This window comes from Bombina bombina, chromosome 9, assembly GCF_027579735.1.
Source record: "Bombina bombina isolate aBomBom1 chromosome 9, aBomBom1.pri, whole genome shotgun sequence".
NCBI lineage: Eukaryota > Metazoa > Chordata > Amphibia > Anura > Bombinatoridae > Bombina > Bombina bombina.
In genome coordinates, this window is record NC_069507.1 from 187447564 (window position 1) to 187463901 (window position 16338).

Below are 16338 nucleotides of genomic sequence, written 5' to 3' on the forward strand. Positions count from 1 at the left end.
GAGAATTGTCATAGGTTTGCAACATTTTAACAATTATTGGGATATGACGTGGGCTGTATCGTTGAATGGGATTAGTTAGTTTGGGATTGGTTGGCTCCCTTGCCATGTGTGGGCCGAAAGGACCGTCTGGCGTTTCTATTACAGTCTGCACCTGGGTGTCCTCCCTTACAGTATCTGCATGCATGTTTAAAGTTGCAATTTTGTCTGTCACATTTTTTGTCGTTATATGCCCAACATAACTTTTTATTTCCCTCATCTGTTGTGTTATTACCCGATCCATTACCATGATATCTTCCCTTCTGCCTTTGATTACTGTCTGGTTTAACTAGTCTTGTCCACATGTCCAATTCCTTTCTTCCAAAATATTTGGTGCTAGCTTTTCCTATTTTCTTTCTAAATTCAGTGTCATAATCTCTCCACGCCTGACCTCCAAAGGTTGTGTATACTTCCAATATGGTGTGCATATATCTAGCCAGACTCACCCCCTGTGTGGGTCTATCTTCCAAGTAGCATGTTGCATATATTAGAAAACCCTTCATCCATTGCACTATGTCCTTCCTAGGGGCGTCTTTTCTCTGCGATTTGTCAATTTTCTTTTCCTTATCCTTCACTGCCTCCTTGGTTAATTGGAATACATCTATGTACCAACCCAATCTTGCTTTCCTTATGTTTTTTGTTTCAAATGATCCCATAAAGGATCTAGTTCGCATGTAATACCTGATCTACCTGATGAAGCAGCCATTTCACCTTCCAGCTCTAATTGTTTGCTAGCTTCCCTTTTGCTATTTGTGGCCCCCTGCTTGTTTTTTTTTTCTTTTTCTTTTTTGCAACAATTTAAGAATCTTATCGCATTTGGACCTATTATTCCCTCCCCCATCCGAATCAGAGTCAGAAGCAGAACTGTCTGAGTCTGAGTCAGATAAGGAGTTCTGATCACTTATATCACATAAATCATTATTCTCACTCAGGGCCTTAGAAGTGTCCGGTTGATCCCCGAGTATCCCCTCCTGACTGTTTCTTTCTGCGTTGACCTGCGACCTGTGCTCCCTTTCCGCGTTTGTAATTTGCACGTGCCTCCCTTTCGGAGCAATTCATTTCTTGTGGTGTCCGCTGTAGTGCTTGGAAGAGAGAGAGTGGGGGTGGGGAAAATAACAGGGATTTTGGCACTCCCTAGGAGGGGAAGGGGAGAAAATTTGGGGTAGGAAGCCATCCCTAGCAGGTGAATAGCAGGATGGAGTGGGCGGGGGTAGGGATAACTATAGGAGAGAAATGAAGAGGGAACATGCCAGATATGTGCCATCTCATTATTATGAAGATGATAGGGATGCGCCTGGCTGCGACTACCCTGTGACGCTCGCTGCCTAGGGGAAAGTATGGGGGCACAGGGAGAAGCATCTGCCCCCTTAGATGCAAGGTTCCTAGTGGGGAGCCTAAAACCAATTCCCCTGTTCGTTTTAGGGGTTAACTTTTTTGCGCCCCTGTGGGCATCATGTTCAACCAGATGCGCTGCACAAATTTGCTTCTCGGACGTCAGAGGGCTTGGGGATCTAGCCGCCACCGCCCCCGCTCGTTTCTTAGGGGTGGGAACGGAGGAACTAGCGTAATTCTCCGTTCCCCTGCGAGTAGTCATCTCATCGTTAAGCCCCTACGCAACTGGAAGTGACAACCGCGGTCATTTCCGGTTGTGAGTTGAGAGAGGAGAGCTTTCCGATGCATCGGCCATAATTGTTGGAATCCGGCCCTGTGCGGTGGATGGCGTCTGCCCCAGGCTTGCCTCCCTCAGTCTGGTGGGGGGAGGGTGCGGAGTGGGGCAGGGAGCGGACTTTGCAGCAGGAGGGACTGGGGAAAATTCTATAATCAGGGGAGGGGGACCTAGACATAGGATAGGCCACAAGGCATGGCAAATTACTAGGGGAGCTATTAGAAAAGGCAGCAGAGAACTGGGAGCAGGGAGAAGCACTGAGGAGGGAGTGGGAAGAATAGGAGGGAGAGGGGGAACGATTGGGAGCTATGGGATTTTTTTTCTCTAGATTTATACTCAGCTGCCACTCTTTTGCTCCTCCTAGGTAGCTGTATGGTCACCACACTGTCCAACAATCTCTTTGGAGGGTCTGTTTCCACGCTCCATTATGCTTGAAGATCCAAGGACTAACCCAGGCCCGACCCTGCAAGATAAAAAATAGAAAGTGACCTGCTGCTGCTGCAACAGTAAGCCACCTATATATAACCCTGTCCCCCTCTATTTACATTCTCATGGCCTATCCCTATTCCTCCCCCCCTTCTCTTGCTTTGCCCGCAGCTCCCCCCCTCCCCTCCCCCTCTTGCTGGCAGGGAGTGGAGAGATGCAGGCCATGTTTACTTCCTCCATTGTCCCCCAATGGCAGAGGCATCCCTAGCAACATATTATCAGGAATCCCAAATTAAATTAATTCAGATGGCTTATCTAACTCCAAATAGAATGGTTAAAGTAACGAAAATGGGAGAAGCTCTCTGTATAAAATGTGTAAATAGAAAGGCAAATATTTTACACTGCTTTTGCCATAAAATTAGAAGATTTTGGCATAAATTATCTAACTGGTTAAGCAACGTAGTCCAAATTAAGATTATACTTGAAATCCAAGATGTTATTTTTCTCTTGGATGGATTTAGTTATAAAGGAGAAACTACATTTTTAAACCTGTCCATTTTGTTGGGCAGAAAAATTATAGTAGAACTATGGAAGTCTCGAAAAGCTCCAATGTTAGAGAAATTAAACTCAGAGTTGCGTAATCTCCTAATACTAGAACAAATAGATACTTTATCTCTTACAGAAAGTCGCTTAAAAGCATTTATACAGAAATGGGAAAAATGTATATTAGTTCAGGAAATAAGCCTCCAGAAACTAGTTCAACTTCCCTTTCAAAATACTATTTTATTGATGGAATATATGCTTAGAGGTCAATGGACATTTCTGGATGAGCGCAGCAGGGGGAGGGAGGAGCGAACGCATTATAGAGGGACTCTTTCCCCCTTTTATTTTTCTCTCTCCCCCTTCTCCTTTCTCTTTTTTTTTCTTCTTTTTCTCTTCTTCTTTTTCCCCCCTTCTTTTGGCTATTCACCAAACCTAAGCAGCACTGTTTAAAACCAATTAAGTAAATATTATTATAAAATGTGAGGAGTAAGAATAATTTTCATTGCCTATATATTTAGAATTTATAAAATTGACAATCATTGATTTTGGTATGTAGTTGTATTCTCTGTTTTATTTGTCCTGGTTCACATACAAGGTCTACTAGATATGTGCATGGCGAAAAAATTTGGTTCGGATCGATTCGGAATTTTTCGAATTTCGGTTCGGATCGATTCGAATTCGGAGAAATTTGAATCGATTTGGTTCGGATTAATTCGGATTTGAAGAAACTCGGCTGGATTCGGTTCGATTCGGAAATTCGGTATTTTGGTAAGTGTTAGGTGGGATTAGACTAGTATGATGTACTGTATATTAGGTGTAACCCATAGCAGAGTGATATAACCTAATATACTGTACAATACTAGTGTAATCCATTGCCATCCGAATCTACCGAATAAATCCGAACAAATCCGAATTTATTCGGTAGATTCGGCAGTATTTTAATTCGGAAATTCGGATCGATCCGAATCCCGAATTTTACGAATTCGGACGAATTTCCGAATCGATCTGCAAACGAATCGCACATGTCTAATGTCTACTGTATATGTAAAAATCCTACCTCACAAAAAAAACTTTTTTTCAGGGGCATATGCACATATGTTGTGAGGCCCCTGCACCAGTATTCAAACACTACAGCTTCTCAGATAGAGGCACAAACATGCCACCAACAGCTCCTTAAGCTTAAAGGAAAAGTAAACTATGATGTCCACGTAAGCAGAATTGCAAAGAATATTGAAAAATAGTTTAACTTTAATTCATCAATTTTTTTTAAATATTTATTAATTCTCTTCGTAATGTACCTTTGAAAACGCTATGGTTTTCCGCCGTCTCTCCGCCCGGATAAAAAAATAATTGTATATTAAAATTACGTATATCAACTTTATCCTTGTTATTGGTCCCCCACTGGCGTCCCAACAGCTTCACTATACGCCCACATAAAAATATACAAAAGACAAATGAATTTTAAAATAAAAAGTAAGCGATTGTAATACTATATAAGATTAAGGAATAGCATTAATATTTAAGCGCAAAATTTACTTTCACTTTAAATACGGCCCTCAAAAGCATAGGCGCGTAAACTGCTGCAAAACATAACTTTTAATATAAGTATACTGAAAAAGCGCTTGTATTTAAAACTGAAATGCACCCTTTCAATTTTTTTTTTCCCTCCAAATAAAGATAGCAAGAGAACAAAGAAAAAATTATAATTAGAGTAAATTAGAAATTTGCTTAAAGGGACACATTCAAAATTAAACTTTCATTATTCAGATAGAGCATGCCATTTTAAACAACTTTCCAATTTACTTCCATTAACTAAATGTGCACAGTCTTTTTATAATTAAACTTTTTGAGTCACCAGTTCCTACTGAGCATGGGCAAGAATAAGTGTGTATGCATTTGTGAATGGCTGATGGCTGTCACATGGTACGTGTATGCATTTGTGATTGGCTGATGGCTGTCACATGGTACAGGTGGAGTGGAAAAGACATAACTTTTAAAATTGTCAGAAAAAAAATCTACTACTCATTTGAAGTTCAGACTAAGTGCTATTGCATTGTCTTGTTATCTTGCATTTGTTGATTATGCAAATCTACTGTGTTGACTGGTCCTTTAAAATTGCATGCTGTATCTGAATCATGAAAGAAAAAGTTAGAGTTTGTGTCCCTTTAAATTACAGGAAATGGGGACAAACAATATGAAAATATATTACGTTTTTTTTACTATACATAATTACAAATCTTATATCAATCTCAGACTGTTTAATGTACCTAGTAACTTTAATGTCTCTGGTAAATTAGGGTGACTAGACATCCCCGATTTCCGGGGACAGTCCCCGGATTGAGGAGACTGTCCCCGGACAAATTATGTCCCCGGAAAGATGGTCAGCAGTGATGCTGCAGGCAGAAGAGTGTGGAGAGTTTTATTTTGTAGGCAGCAGCATGGTGAGTAGGGCCCAGACCAGGAGGAAGTGGTAGGAGCAAAGAACGTGTGCTTTGCTGACCCCAGGGGGAATATCTGGCTGGGCTGTACATCCAGTTCCCTCTACTGCGTTTCCTACTCACCCTCTCTATCACTGCCACTAAAAGAGATGCTAGGGTGAGTAGGGACCACGGCAGAGGGAACAGGAAGGCTACCCAGGGCAGACTAATCCATATTGGTGAAAGCGGCAGGGATATAGGGGAGAGAGGAGGGAAAGTGACCCCCAGGGATAGGAGGGAGAGAGACAGGGAAACTGACCCTATGGATCTCTACTCCTTTCAGTGCTGTCTCCTCCCTTACATTGGTATTTCTCCTCTTCTTTCAGTGTTCTCTTTCCCCTTTCATTGTTCTCTTTCCCCTTTCATTGTTCTCTCCCCCATTTCAGTGTTCTCCCCCCTATTTCAGTGGTCTCTCCCCCCTCTTTCATTGGTCTCTCCCTCCCTCTCCCCAGTCTCTCTCTGTCCTCCCCCTCTGTCTCTCTCTCTGTCCTCCCCCTCTGTCTCTCTCTCTGTCCTCCCCCTCTGTCTTTCTCTGTCCTCCCCCTCTGTCTCTCTCTCTGTCCTCCCCCTCTGTCTCTCTCTCTGTCCTCCCCCTCTGTCTCTCTCTCTGTCCTCCTCCTCTGTCTCTCTCTGTCCTCCTTCTCTGTCTCCCACTGTCTATCTCTCTGCCCTCCTCCTCTGTCTCTCTCTGTCCTCCTCCTCTGTCTCTCTCTGTCCTCCCTCTCTGCCCCCCCCTCTGTCCTATCCTTTTATCTCTCTCTGTCTTCTCCCTCTGTCTCTCTATCCCCACTGTTTCTCTCTCCCCTCTATCTCTCTCTGCCTCCCCCTCTGTCTCTCTCTGTCCTCCCCTTCTGTCTCTCTCTGTCCTTCCCCTCTGTCTCTCTCTCTCTGTCCTTCCACCCTGTCTCTCTACTCCCAACTGTCTCTCTCTGTTTATCCCTCTTTCTCTCTCCCCTCTGTCTCTCTCCCCCTCTGGCTTTCTTTCTGTCTCCCCCTCTGTCTGTCTCCCCACTGGCTTTCTCTCTGTCTCCCCTCTGTCTCCCCGTCTGTCTCTCCCTCTGGCTTTCTCTTTGTCTCCCACTCTGTCTCTTTATCTGTCTCCCCCTCTGGCTTTCTCTCTGTCTCCCCCACTGGCTTTCTCTCTGTCTCCCCTCTGTGTGTCTCTCTCTCTCTCTCCCCCTCTGTCTCTCTCTCTCCCCCTCTGGCTTTATCTCTGTCTCCCCCTCTGGCTTTATCTCTGTCTCCCCCTCTGGCTTTCTCTCGGTCTCCCCCTCTGGCTTTCTCTCGGTCTCCCCCTCTGGCTTTCTCTCGGTCTCCCCCTCTGGCTTTCTCTCGGTCTCCCCCTCTGGCTTTCTCTCGGTCTCCCCCTCTGGCTCTCTCTCTCTCTATCTGTCTTACACTCTGTCTCCCCTTCTGTCTCACTCTCTCTGTCTCCCCCTTTGTATCTATCTTTCTGTCTCCCCATCTGGCTTTCTCTCTGTCTCCCCCTCAGTCTCTCTCTCTCCCTCTCTGTATCTCTCTCTATCTGTCTCCCCCTCTCTCTCCGCCTCCCCCTCTGTCTCACTCTCTATGTCTCCCCCACTGGCTTTCTCTTGGTTTCCCCCAGTGTCTCTCTCTCTGTCTCCCCCTCTGCTTTTATCTCTGTCTCCCCATCTGGCTTTCTCTCTGTCTCCCCCTCAGTCTCTCTCTCTCTCTCCCTCTGTCTCACTCTCTGTGTCTCCCCCTCTGGCTTTCTTTCCCTCTCTGTCTGTCTTTCGCTCTCTCTCCCTCTGTGCCTGTCACTCTGTCTCCCTTCTTGTCCCAAAATCTCCCTCCAAAATTGCAGTTAGTGGATAATCACAAATAAATAAAAAAAATATATAATTTGCCAAAAAAAAAAAAAAAGGTCCCCGGATTTCATATTAAAAATCTGGTCACCTTATCCAGGTAAATTGCAGTTGTAGGAGTATCTGTCAATGTCATGATACAGCCCACGTGTCCTCACTGTATATACAACCATATACTGTATATATATATTCACACTCCCTAACCCAACTACAAGCAGCTGAACATGACACCAGCAGCAGTTGGAGCTGACAGGTGTGTACACTGACATTGTAGCACTGTTGCCCTGTGTGTCAGCAGAACAAGCATATTTGTCACGTCAGGACGTAATGAGGAAGCCTGTCTAGGCCTGTCCCTGAATAGGTGTGTTTATAGCTCAGCTGCAGCGCCTATCTGATTTCCCTGCAGCCTTTACTAGTTGCAGTTACCCGGGTAGCCTTTACTGTGCCTGGATGATAGCTGCGTCCCACAAAGGCTGGTAAACACTCCCCTCCCTAATCTGTGCAGGAGCAGAGGTCATACAGCTGAAGCCATTGGAAGTACGAGAGCAGCAGGAATAAGAAGGATCTGCGTGAGTAGCTATTTCTCTGTTACTTTGCAGGAGAGAAACTGATGTCAATATTAGCTTTGCACAAAGCAGGCCGTACAGGTTTTACCCTGAGCTTCCGCACCACAAACAAACCTTATATTTCTGTATTTTTTTGTATCATGAGAATGAGAATAATAATCAGGAAAATACTAACAGATTTGCGTTAACCCTTTAATTACTAGAGGGCTGTTATGCATTGCAGTGCTCTGTGGCAACCAATGAGTTAAGATCTACACTTTTTTTTTTTTTAAAGGTTGAATATAACAAACATTTGTGTTTTTTTAGCTTATTATAAATGGGGAAATGTTGGTTGGTTCCTCTAACATTTACAATTTCTCTGAGGTGTATATAAAGAGCAACAATAATTCATATTAAATCTACATGTTTACATGCAAATCGTTAAAGTGACAATGTATTCAGGAAAGTGTCATTATTACAAGCAACTGCTGGAACACCCTTTTAAATGATTTCTTCCTGCTGGGTCTTGTTTACATATCTTTTCTATAGATAACACTGCATTATTGATATTTACAGTGTAGGTGCTGCTTTTAACAAGCAAAAGCAGCAATTTCAAATAAAAAATAAATGAACAGAGCTATTTTTAAAAGATGTAATACACTCCAGTATGTAAGGTGGATAATTGGAAGCACATACATGGAAAAAACACCCCTCCCCCCCCCCCCCCTGATTTTAATTGTAGCTCTCATCCATCTATGTAGGAGAATAGCAAATTAATTCATCACAGCACCAATCCTGTTATGTACATATCACACCTTCCAATACCATATATTCCTCTCTCCTGTAAATGGACATGGAAGTCAAAATTAACCCTTTGAGTGCTAAGCACTTTCCCACCTGGGTGCTAAGGTGATTGAATTTTTTTTTTTTTTAACTTTTATATATATTTTTTCAGATCCCCAAGACGTACACCATTGGAAAGGTTAGGCGATTACCTTTCCAATGGTGGGTCTTGGGGGTCTGTAACTGCTTAGATGCCTGAGATACAGGTGTCTAAGCAGCATGCCCCCTTTCCCTATACTTTGTATTGTTACTTGTTAATAAAGTTGTGCGGTGACGTCACCGCGCAAAACGTGAAGCCCCAGCGATGCCTGTCACTTCATAGGCACGATCACCGGGGTAGGAGCGGGTGTGAGCCCCCAGATCTCCCTCAATGTGGGAGAGTGCTAGCGACGGCTCTGAGATGTCATTAGCATCTGAGTGGGAAACTCTGACGGCTCAGAGCCGTCGTTGGCACTCAAGGGGTTAAAGGGACACTGAACCCAAATTTTTTTTCTTTTGGGATTCAGACAGAGCATGACATTTTAAGCTACTTTCTAATTTACTCTGATTATCAAATTTTCTTCATTCTCTTGGTATCTTTATTTTAAATGCAAGAATGAAACTTTAGATGCCGGCCCATTTTTGGTGAACCTTGCTGAATTTTTGGTACCCTTGCTAATTGGTGGATAAATTAATCTACCAATAAAAAAGGTGCTGTCCAGAGTTCTGAACAAAAAAAAATGCTTAGATGCCTTCTTTTTCAAATAAAGATAGCAAGAGAATGAAGAAAAATAGATAATAGGAGTAAATTAGAAAGTTGCTTAAAATTGCATGCTCTATCTGAATCACAAAAGGGTGTCCCTTTAAGCTTTTGTGTTTCAGACAGAGCATGCAATGTTAAGACACTTTTCAATAACTTATATTATCACATTTATTTTGTTCTCTTAGTATAAAATCTTACCGAGGTAGGCTTAGGAGCAGCAATGAAATGCATAAAACTAGATAGTGATTGGAAGCTCCCAGTAGTGTATTGCTGCTCCCAAGATGACGCTTACTATGTGTTTAATCTGTCTGCAGTTATATGCAAACAATAGTGCAATAATCTAATGCTTACACACATTAGTGCATTTTCTGTTTTGTGTAAAATGTTAACACATTGGCTACCAGATATTGATGTTATGCATTGCACCCCATCCAGTAATCAACTATTAAACTTCTAGTTCCACCAAAGGCCTAGTTTCCATTGAGGTGTGGTAACTGGGTGTACTATAAAAATTATCCATAGACTTTAATAGAGATATATGCTTTTATCACCAGTTTCCACAATTTACCACCTCAATGGAAACTAGGCCATACTGTTTAAAGGGACAGTCTACACCAGAATTTTTATTGTTTTAAAAGATAATCCCTTTTATTACCCATTCCCCAGTTTTGCACAACCAACACTGTTATATTAATTACACGTTTTACCTCTGTGATTACCTTGTAAGCATCTTCTGACCGCCCCCTGATCACATGACTTTTTTTTATTTATTATCTATTGACTTGCATTTAGTACTGTGTTGTGCTAACTTCTCAGGCGTGAACACTGTGTTATCTATATGGCCCACATGAACTATCAGTCTCCTGTTGTGAAAAGCAAATACAAAAGCATGTGATTAAGAGGCTGGCAATAGATAGAGCCTTTGAAACAGGCAGAAATTTAGAGGTTTAAATGTTATAAAGTATATTAATCTAACAATGTTGGTTGTGCAAAGCTGGGGAATGGTAGTAAAGGCGTTATCTATCTTTTTTAACTATAACAATTTTAGTGTAGAGTAGACTGTCCCTTTAATGAAAATTATAGTCATTGTTAATACTGTCCTCACATGCAGCCCAAAATATAAACAATTGATTATAAAATAAATGTTTGTGTTCATTATAGGCTAAAAACTCTAGACATAATTTCTTCTTGGTAACTTACCTTTTTCTAACTATATAGCGAGAAGGAGGTATTGTCAGAGGGCTGACCTCTGATATCCTAAGTAATAAACCTCCAGAGACCTGTCTGAGCACACAGCCCATCCCTTATGTGTGACCTTTCTCACAGTACAAACAAAATCACTCAGGTACATCAGATAAGAGTATTATATGTTAAAGGGACAGTATACTATAAAATGGTTTTTCCCTTAAAGTGAAGGTCCATTTTGATGCATTAGTGCCCGGTTTTTAATAAACATATTAAAGTGAATGTAAATTTTGATGCTAAAGTGCCCGGTTTTTAAAAATTTGATTTAAAACAGGGGTACTTTAATTCATCAAAATTTACATTTCACTTGTTGTGAAGAAATACCTTTTTAAACTTAAGATTAGCTCCAGCTTCCTCCGGTCATCGCATCTGATGTCAGAAATTATGGAAAGGTCATCCTCCAATCACGGCTCCCCCCCCCCCGAGGAATTCAATGCCGTGATTGGAGGAAGCCGGATTTATCATTTTAGACCCAGGAAGAGGCTTTGTGATGGGTGGAGTAAGCTGGAGCTGCTGTCAAGATTAAAAGGTAAGTTGTTTTTTTTTTTTTCACAGCACGAGTGAAATGTAAATTTTGATGAATTAAAGTTCCCCTGTTTTTAATTTTTTTTTTTTTTTTTTTTAACCGGGCACTTTAGCATCAAAATTTACATTCACCTTAAAAACAAGGGCACTTTAATTCATCAAAATTGACATTTAAAGGGACAGTTAACACCAGAATTTTTGTTGTTTAAAAAGATAGATAATCCCTTTATTACCCATTCCCCAGTTTTGCATAACCAACACTGTTATAGAAATAGACTTTTTACTTCTGTGACTAACTTGTATCTAAGCATCTTCTGACCGCCCCTAATCACATGACTTTTAGTTATTATCTATTGACTTGCAGTTTAGCCAATTAGTGCAGTGTCTGCCACAACTCACGGGCGTGATCACAATGCTATCTATATGGTTTACCTGAACTACTCTCCCCTGCTGTGAAAAGCAAATACAAAAGCATGTGATTAGAGGCGGCCTTCAAGGGCTTAGAAATTATCATATGAGCCTTTCTAGGTTTGCTCTCAACTAGAATACCAAGAGAACAAAGCAAAATTGTTGATAAAAGTAAATTGGAAAGTTGTTTAAAATTACATGCCCTATTTGAAAAATAAAAGTTTTTTTGGGCCTTGACTGTCCCTTTAACTGTTTTCTTCAAAAAATTACCTTTTAATCCTGAATGCCGCTCCAGCGATTCCCCCGGCCGTCGGAAGCCTCTGCAGACGTCAGAAATGACAAATCGGGCTTCCTCCAATCACAGCTCCCCCCCCCCCCCCCCGGGGGAATCTTGGCCTGATGCAACGCTATGATTGGAGGAAGCCGGATATGTCATTTTGGACCCGCAAAGACGGCTTGTGACGGGCGGAGGAAGTGCTGGAGTGGCTGCCAGGATTAAAAGGTAAGTTTTTTTTGAAGAAAAACTTTTTTACAACTGCAGAGTATAAAATGTATGAGATTTACTTTTTAGGCTTATTTGCTTGTTTATATGAATTAGCTGATTTTGTGTTTTGAAGCCACAACCTAATAAAATGGGTTGAGCTTTTAAGTAATCAGATTGCATTACTTTATTACATTGTGTACATATACCTGCTTAATTATCTTATCTTATATCTGTCCATAAACCAATCAACAATACTTTGAGTGAACAATGTAAAATTAAAATTTTTATTACCTTATCTCTTTTTTATAACCCACTGGGAGTGTAATTTCTTCTACTGGCTATACTTTTAGGATGGGTGGGGATACCACAGGCTAAATAAACTATTTCAATTGCCAATATAAGGTTAAAGGGACAGTCAAACTAAAAAATGTTCCAACTTATTTAGATAATTTTTACAACGATTAGTACTGTGGATAGATATGTAGTGTGAAAGTAAAAATAGTTACTAGTTCATCTTCGGCCATTTTGAGATGGCTGCTTGAGCCCCCAAGCGTCACCTTGATTATGTACTCATCTCCACCATGAAACTACTCGATCCTGCGTGGTCCCGATATTTGCGCGTGCTGAAGGGGGATAATTCTGTAAGTAACTAAAAATGACCACTCATAGTGGTTCTTGTATGCAGCATGCAGACATGGTTAATAAAGCAATGGTTTTGTAAAGCAGTTAAATAAACGAGCTATGATTCTGAGTGGTCATTTTTAGTTACTTACAGAACTATCCCCCTTCAGCATAAACAGCGCATTGCGCATGCACAAATCGAGGGACCACGCAGGATCGAGTAGTTTGATGGTGAAGATAAGTACATAATCAGGTTGACGTTTGGGGGTAGGAGGGCTCAGGCGGCCATCTCAAAACGGCAAACGATGAACTAGTAAGTATTTTACTTTCCCACTATATATCTATCCACATTGGGATAATGATTGCAGTACTAATCGTTGCAAACATTATCTAAATAAGTTGGAACATTTTTGAGGTTGACTGTCCCTTTAACCTTATATTGGCATTTAAAATAGTTTATTTAGCCTGCTAATTTTACATTGTTCACTCCAAGTATTGTAAACATTATCTAAAAAAGTTGGAACATTTTTTAGGTTGACTGTTTTTTTTTGTTTGTTTTTTAATGGAAATACTTGTAAACAATTTAATACACTCCAGCAGGTAAAGTAGATAGTTGGGAACAAATTAAAGGGGAGAAAATATTTGAGTAAACTGTCCCTTTAATCAGAACATACCAAAGCAGTTGCTTTTTATAACACTTGTTTTCAAACCTGTCCTCAGGCATCCATAACATGCCAGATTTTGAGGATTTCTGAACTGGAGCACAGATGAAATAATCAGCACGTGTTTTCGCCCAAGGTAATCCTGAAAACCTGACCTGTTGGGGAGGCTTGAGAACAGGTTTGAAAGCCAGTGCTTTAGAACTATTTATAGCCTATAATTCAATAAAAAGAATATAAAATGTAAATAGGTCCACAGCATAATTCCCATGATACTTGGCAGAGTTGCAGTGAAATTTGTAAATACATATTGACATTGTGTAGCACATGAAAACCAAAAATCAAAACTGTTTAAAACCACAGGAAATGTATGTTTGTGCACAATTTATCTATAGTGACATGCTGCTCATTGATATTTTATTTTTACAAGAGAGTATCCCCTTTATTTCTTTTTAATTTCCATTATTTCACCCCTTGTATTTGATTTCAAACGTAAGGTGGTTGTTATAGTGTAGCTGTTAATATTACTGTTTTGGTACACTAAAGTCAAACTTTTTAAACCTTCCGGATTGAGGTAGAGCATACAATTGTACACAGCTTTCTAAATCACTTCCATGATATAAATGTGCAGTCTCTTTATATGCACACTTTCTGAGGCACCAGCTGACATGTGCAAGAGTTCACACAATATATTCATTTGGCTGAGGGTTGTCACATGGTGCAAAGGGAGGGGAAATTGTACTGACTTTTAAACTTGTCAGACAAAAATCTAAATTTAAGTGCTTTTGCATTGTGTTTTTAATATGCATTTGGTGATTGTTATATTGTGTTTTAATGTTTGTGGGTTGTGGTTTTTTTTTGGAGGGGGGTGTTATTACAGTAAACAGACACTTTTGTAATTACTTCATTTCTTGGTGAGTTTCTTATTCCACAGTGTGTACTGTATACCCTTATATTAGAGTTTTTTTTTTTATAGATTTTACAATCTTGCATATTAGTCCATTAGTGCTGGTTCTTGTAAACCCATTATCAGTCTCTATGGGAGTGAGCACAATGTTATTTATATGGCATATATGAACTAGCACTACCTGGCTGTAGTGTAATATTGTAAAAAGCTAAAGAAAGCACTGAGATAAGGGGTGGCATGTAGGGACTTAAACAAGCAATCTTAGAGGTTATACAGTATTAATATAACAATGTTGGTTGTGCAAAGCTGGGGAGTGGGTAGTAAAGGCATTATCTATCTTTTTAAACAATAACAATTTTAAAGTAGACTGTCCCTTTAAAGGACCAGTAAATAAGTAGCTTTGCATAATCAACAAATGCATGATAACAAAACCTGAACTTCAAATGAGTAGTAGATTTTTATTTATTTTTTCCCCTGACAATTTTCAGTTATGTCTATTTCCACTCCTGTTGTATCATGTGACAGCAATCGGCCAATCACAAATGCATATACATATATTCTGTGATTTCTTGCACATGCTCAGTAGGAACGGGTGACTTAAAAAGTGTAAATATAAATAGAATGTGCACATTTTTGTTAATGGAAGTAGACTGGAAAGTTGCTTACAATTGCATGCTCTGTCTGAATCATGAAAGTTTAATTATGACTTGAGTGTCCCTTTAAATCATTATAGCATGTTATTTTTACATAAGTGTTCAAACTGAAGTGTCATATCTGGGTGTCAAAACACATTGCAGCTACTGAGCAGGACACAGCAAGCAACTAGCAGATACATGCGTATGTCATTCCTAATTGGTTTATTGTTCAAGTCCTGCTCAAAATCTGCAATATGCTGCTGCCCCAGATTGGGACTTCAGCTAGGTTTTAACCCCTTTGTGGTTAAATTAGACCATTTAATTTGCATTAGAATAGTCCTTAAAGGGACACTGAACCCAAATTTCTTTCTTTCATAATTCAGCTAGAGCATGCAATTTTAAGCAACTTTCTAATATACTCCTATTATCAAATTGTCTTCATTCTCTTAGTATCTTTATTTGAAATGCAAGAACATAAGTTTAGATGCCGGCCCATTTTTGGTGAACAACCTGGGTTGTCCTTGCTGGTATGCTGGATAAATTCATCCACCAATAAAAAAGTGCTGTCCAGATTTCTTAACCAAAAAAAAAAGCTTAGATGCCTTCTTTTTCAAATAAAGATAGCAAGAGAACAAAGAAAAATGTATAATTGGAGTAAATTAGAAAGTTGCTTAAAATTGCATGCTCTATCTGAATCATTAAAGAAGAGATTTCGGTTCAGTGTCCCTTTAATTTAAAAATAATAATATTAAAAAAATATATATATATATATATATATATATATATATATATATATATATATATATATATATATATTTATATATATATTTATTAATAAAGAGTATCTAGAATTTCATTTGTTGTATAAGGCAGAAATAAGTGTTTATGGCAATCCTTTTCACTTCTTTTCTTGTCATTGTTACTAGATTAGTAAAACCACATGACAATCACAGCAATCACAATAACCTCACCCCTGTTGCTTTCTATTCATAGTCAATCAGGATCCAGACACGTGTAACAGTGGGCTGGCCAGTACACTCTGCTTAATCATTCTTTAGACAACAGCAGTTACACCACGGTACAAAGAGGAAACGGCAGCACTGCGTTTTATAAAAGCTGGATTTATTTATAATACAAGAATATTTTTTTTTTAAATTGAATCAACTGGGCTCTTCCATGTGTGGATGAGGCAAAAAATTTTGACAACTGAAGAGAAAAACAAAATCCAAAGCACAGAACTGGATAATGTTTAGATGGAAGAACTGTTGTATCTTTTTGTGATCGTTGGATGACTTCATGGAAAACTTTTTACCAATTATCCGGCCATGGCCTTTACGCAGGGAACTACTGAGCACGACAGTGATTTAATCTCTGATTCTGCTGAGAAGAGCTGTTTTTCAGATGTGACAGATTCAAGCGATAATGAAGATGGGGCGCTTGACGGTTTAGAGTTGAATCCGTTTGATGGTTTACCGTACTCATCCCGTTTTTACAAACTTTTAAAACAAAGGGAAGAACTCCCCATTTGGAAATCTAAATATGCCTTTATGGAAAGTTTACTTCATAACCAGGTTGTCGTAGTGTCAGGACGAGCAAAGATTGGAAAGAGTTCTCAAGTAAGTATTTAGACGATACTAAGCACTTTTTTGTCTTTTTATAAATGTCTGAAATTCTTAACACTGTAGAAGAAATCCACTGAAAGAAATATCTCAATCTATTGATCTGTTACTTAAAGGGACAGTCTACACCA

At 39.8% G+C, this 16338-nt stretch overlaps 1 protein-coding gene across 2 annotated transcripts in view; it reads left to right on the forward strand.

Moving 5' to 3' along the window:
• The first annotated feature begins 7272 nt into the window (after positions 1–7272).
• DHX32 (DEAH-box helicase 32 (putative)) overlaps positions 7273–16338 on the forward strand; it is a 195249-nt gene continuing 186183 nt past the window's right edge. Inside the window, exons 1-3 of one of the 2 annotated variants that reach the window (XM_053692517.1) lie at positions 7273–7543; positions 13108–13185; positions 15582–16204. In XM_053692517.1, coding sequence (XP_053548492.1) covers positions 15914–16204 — 291 coding nt within the window. In that variant the 5' untranslated portion in view covers positions 7273–7543; positions 13108–13185; positions 15582–15913. The remainder of the gene's footprint in view (positions 7544–13107; positions 13186–15581; positions 16205–16338) is intronic. The other variant, XM_053692516.1, reaches the window with a different exon arrangement.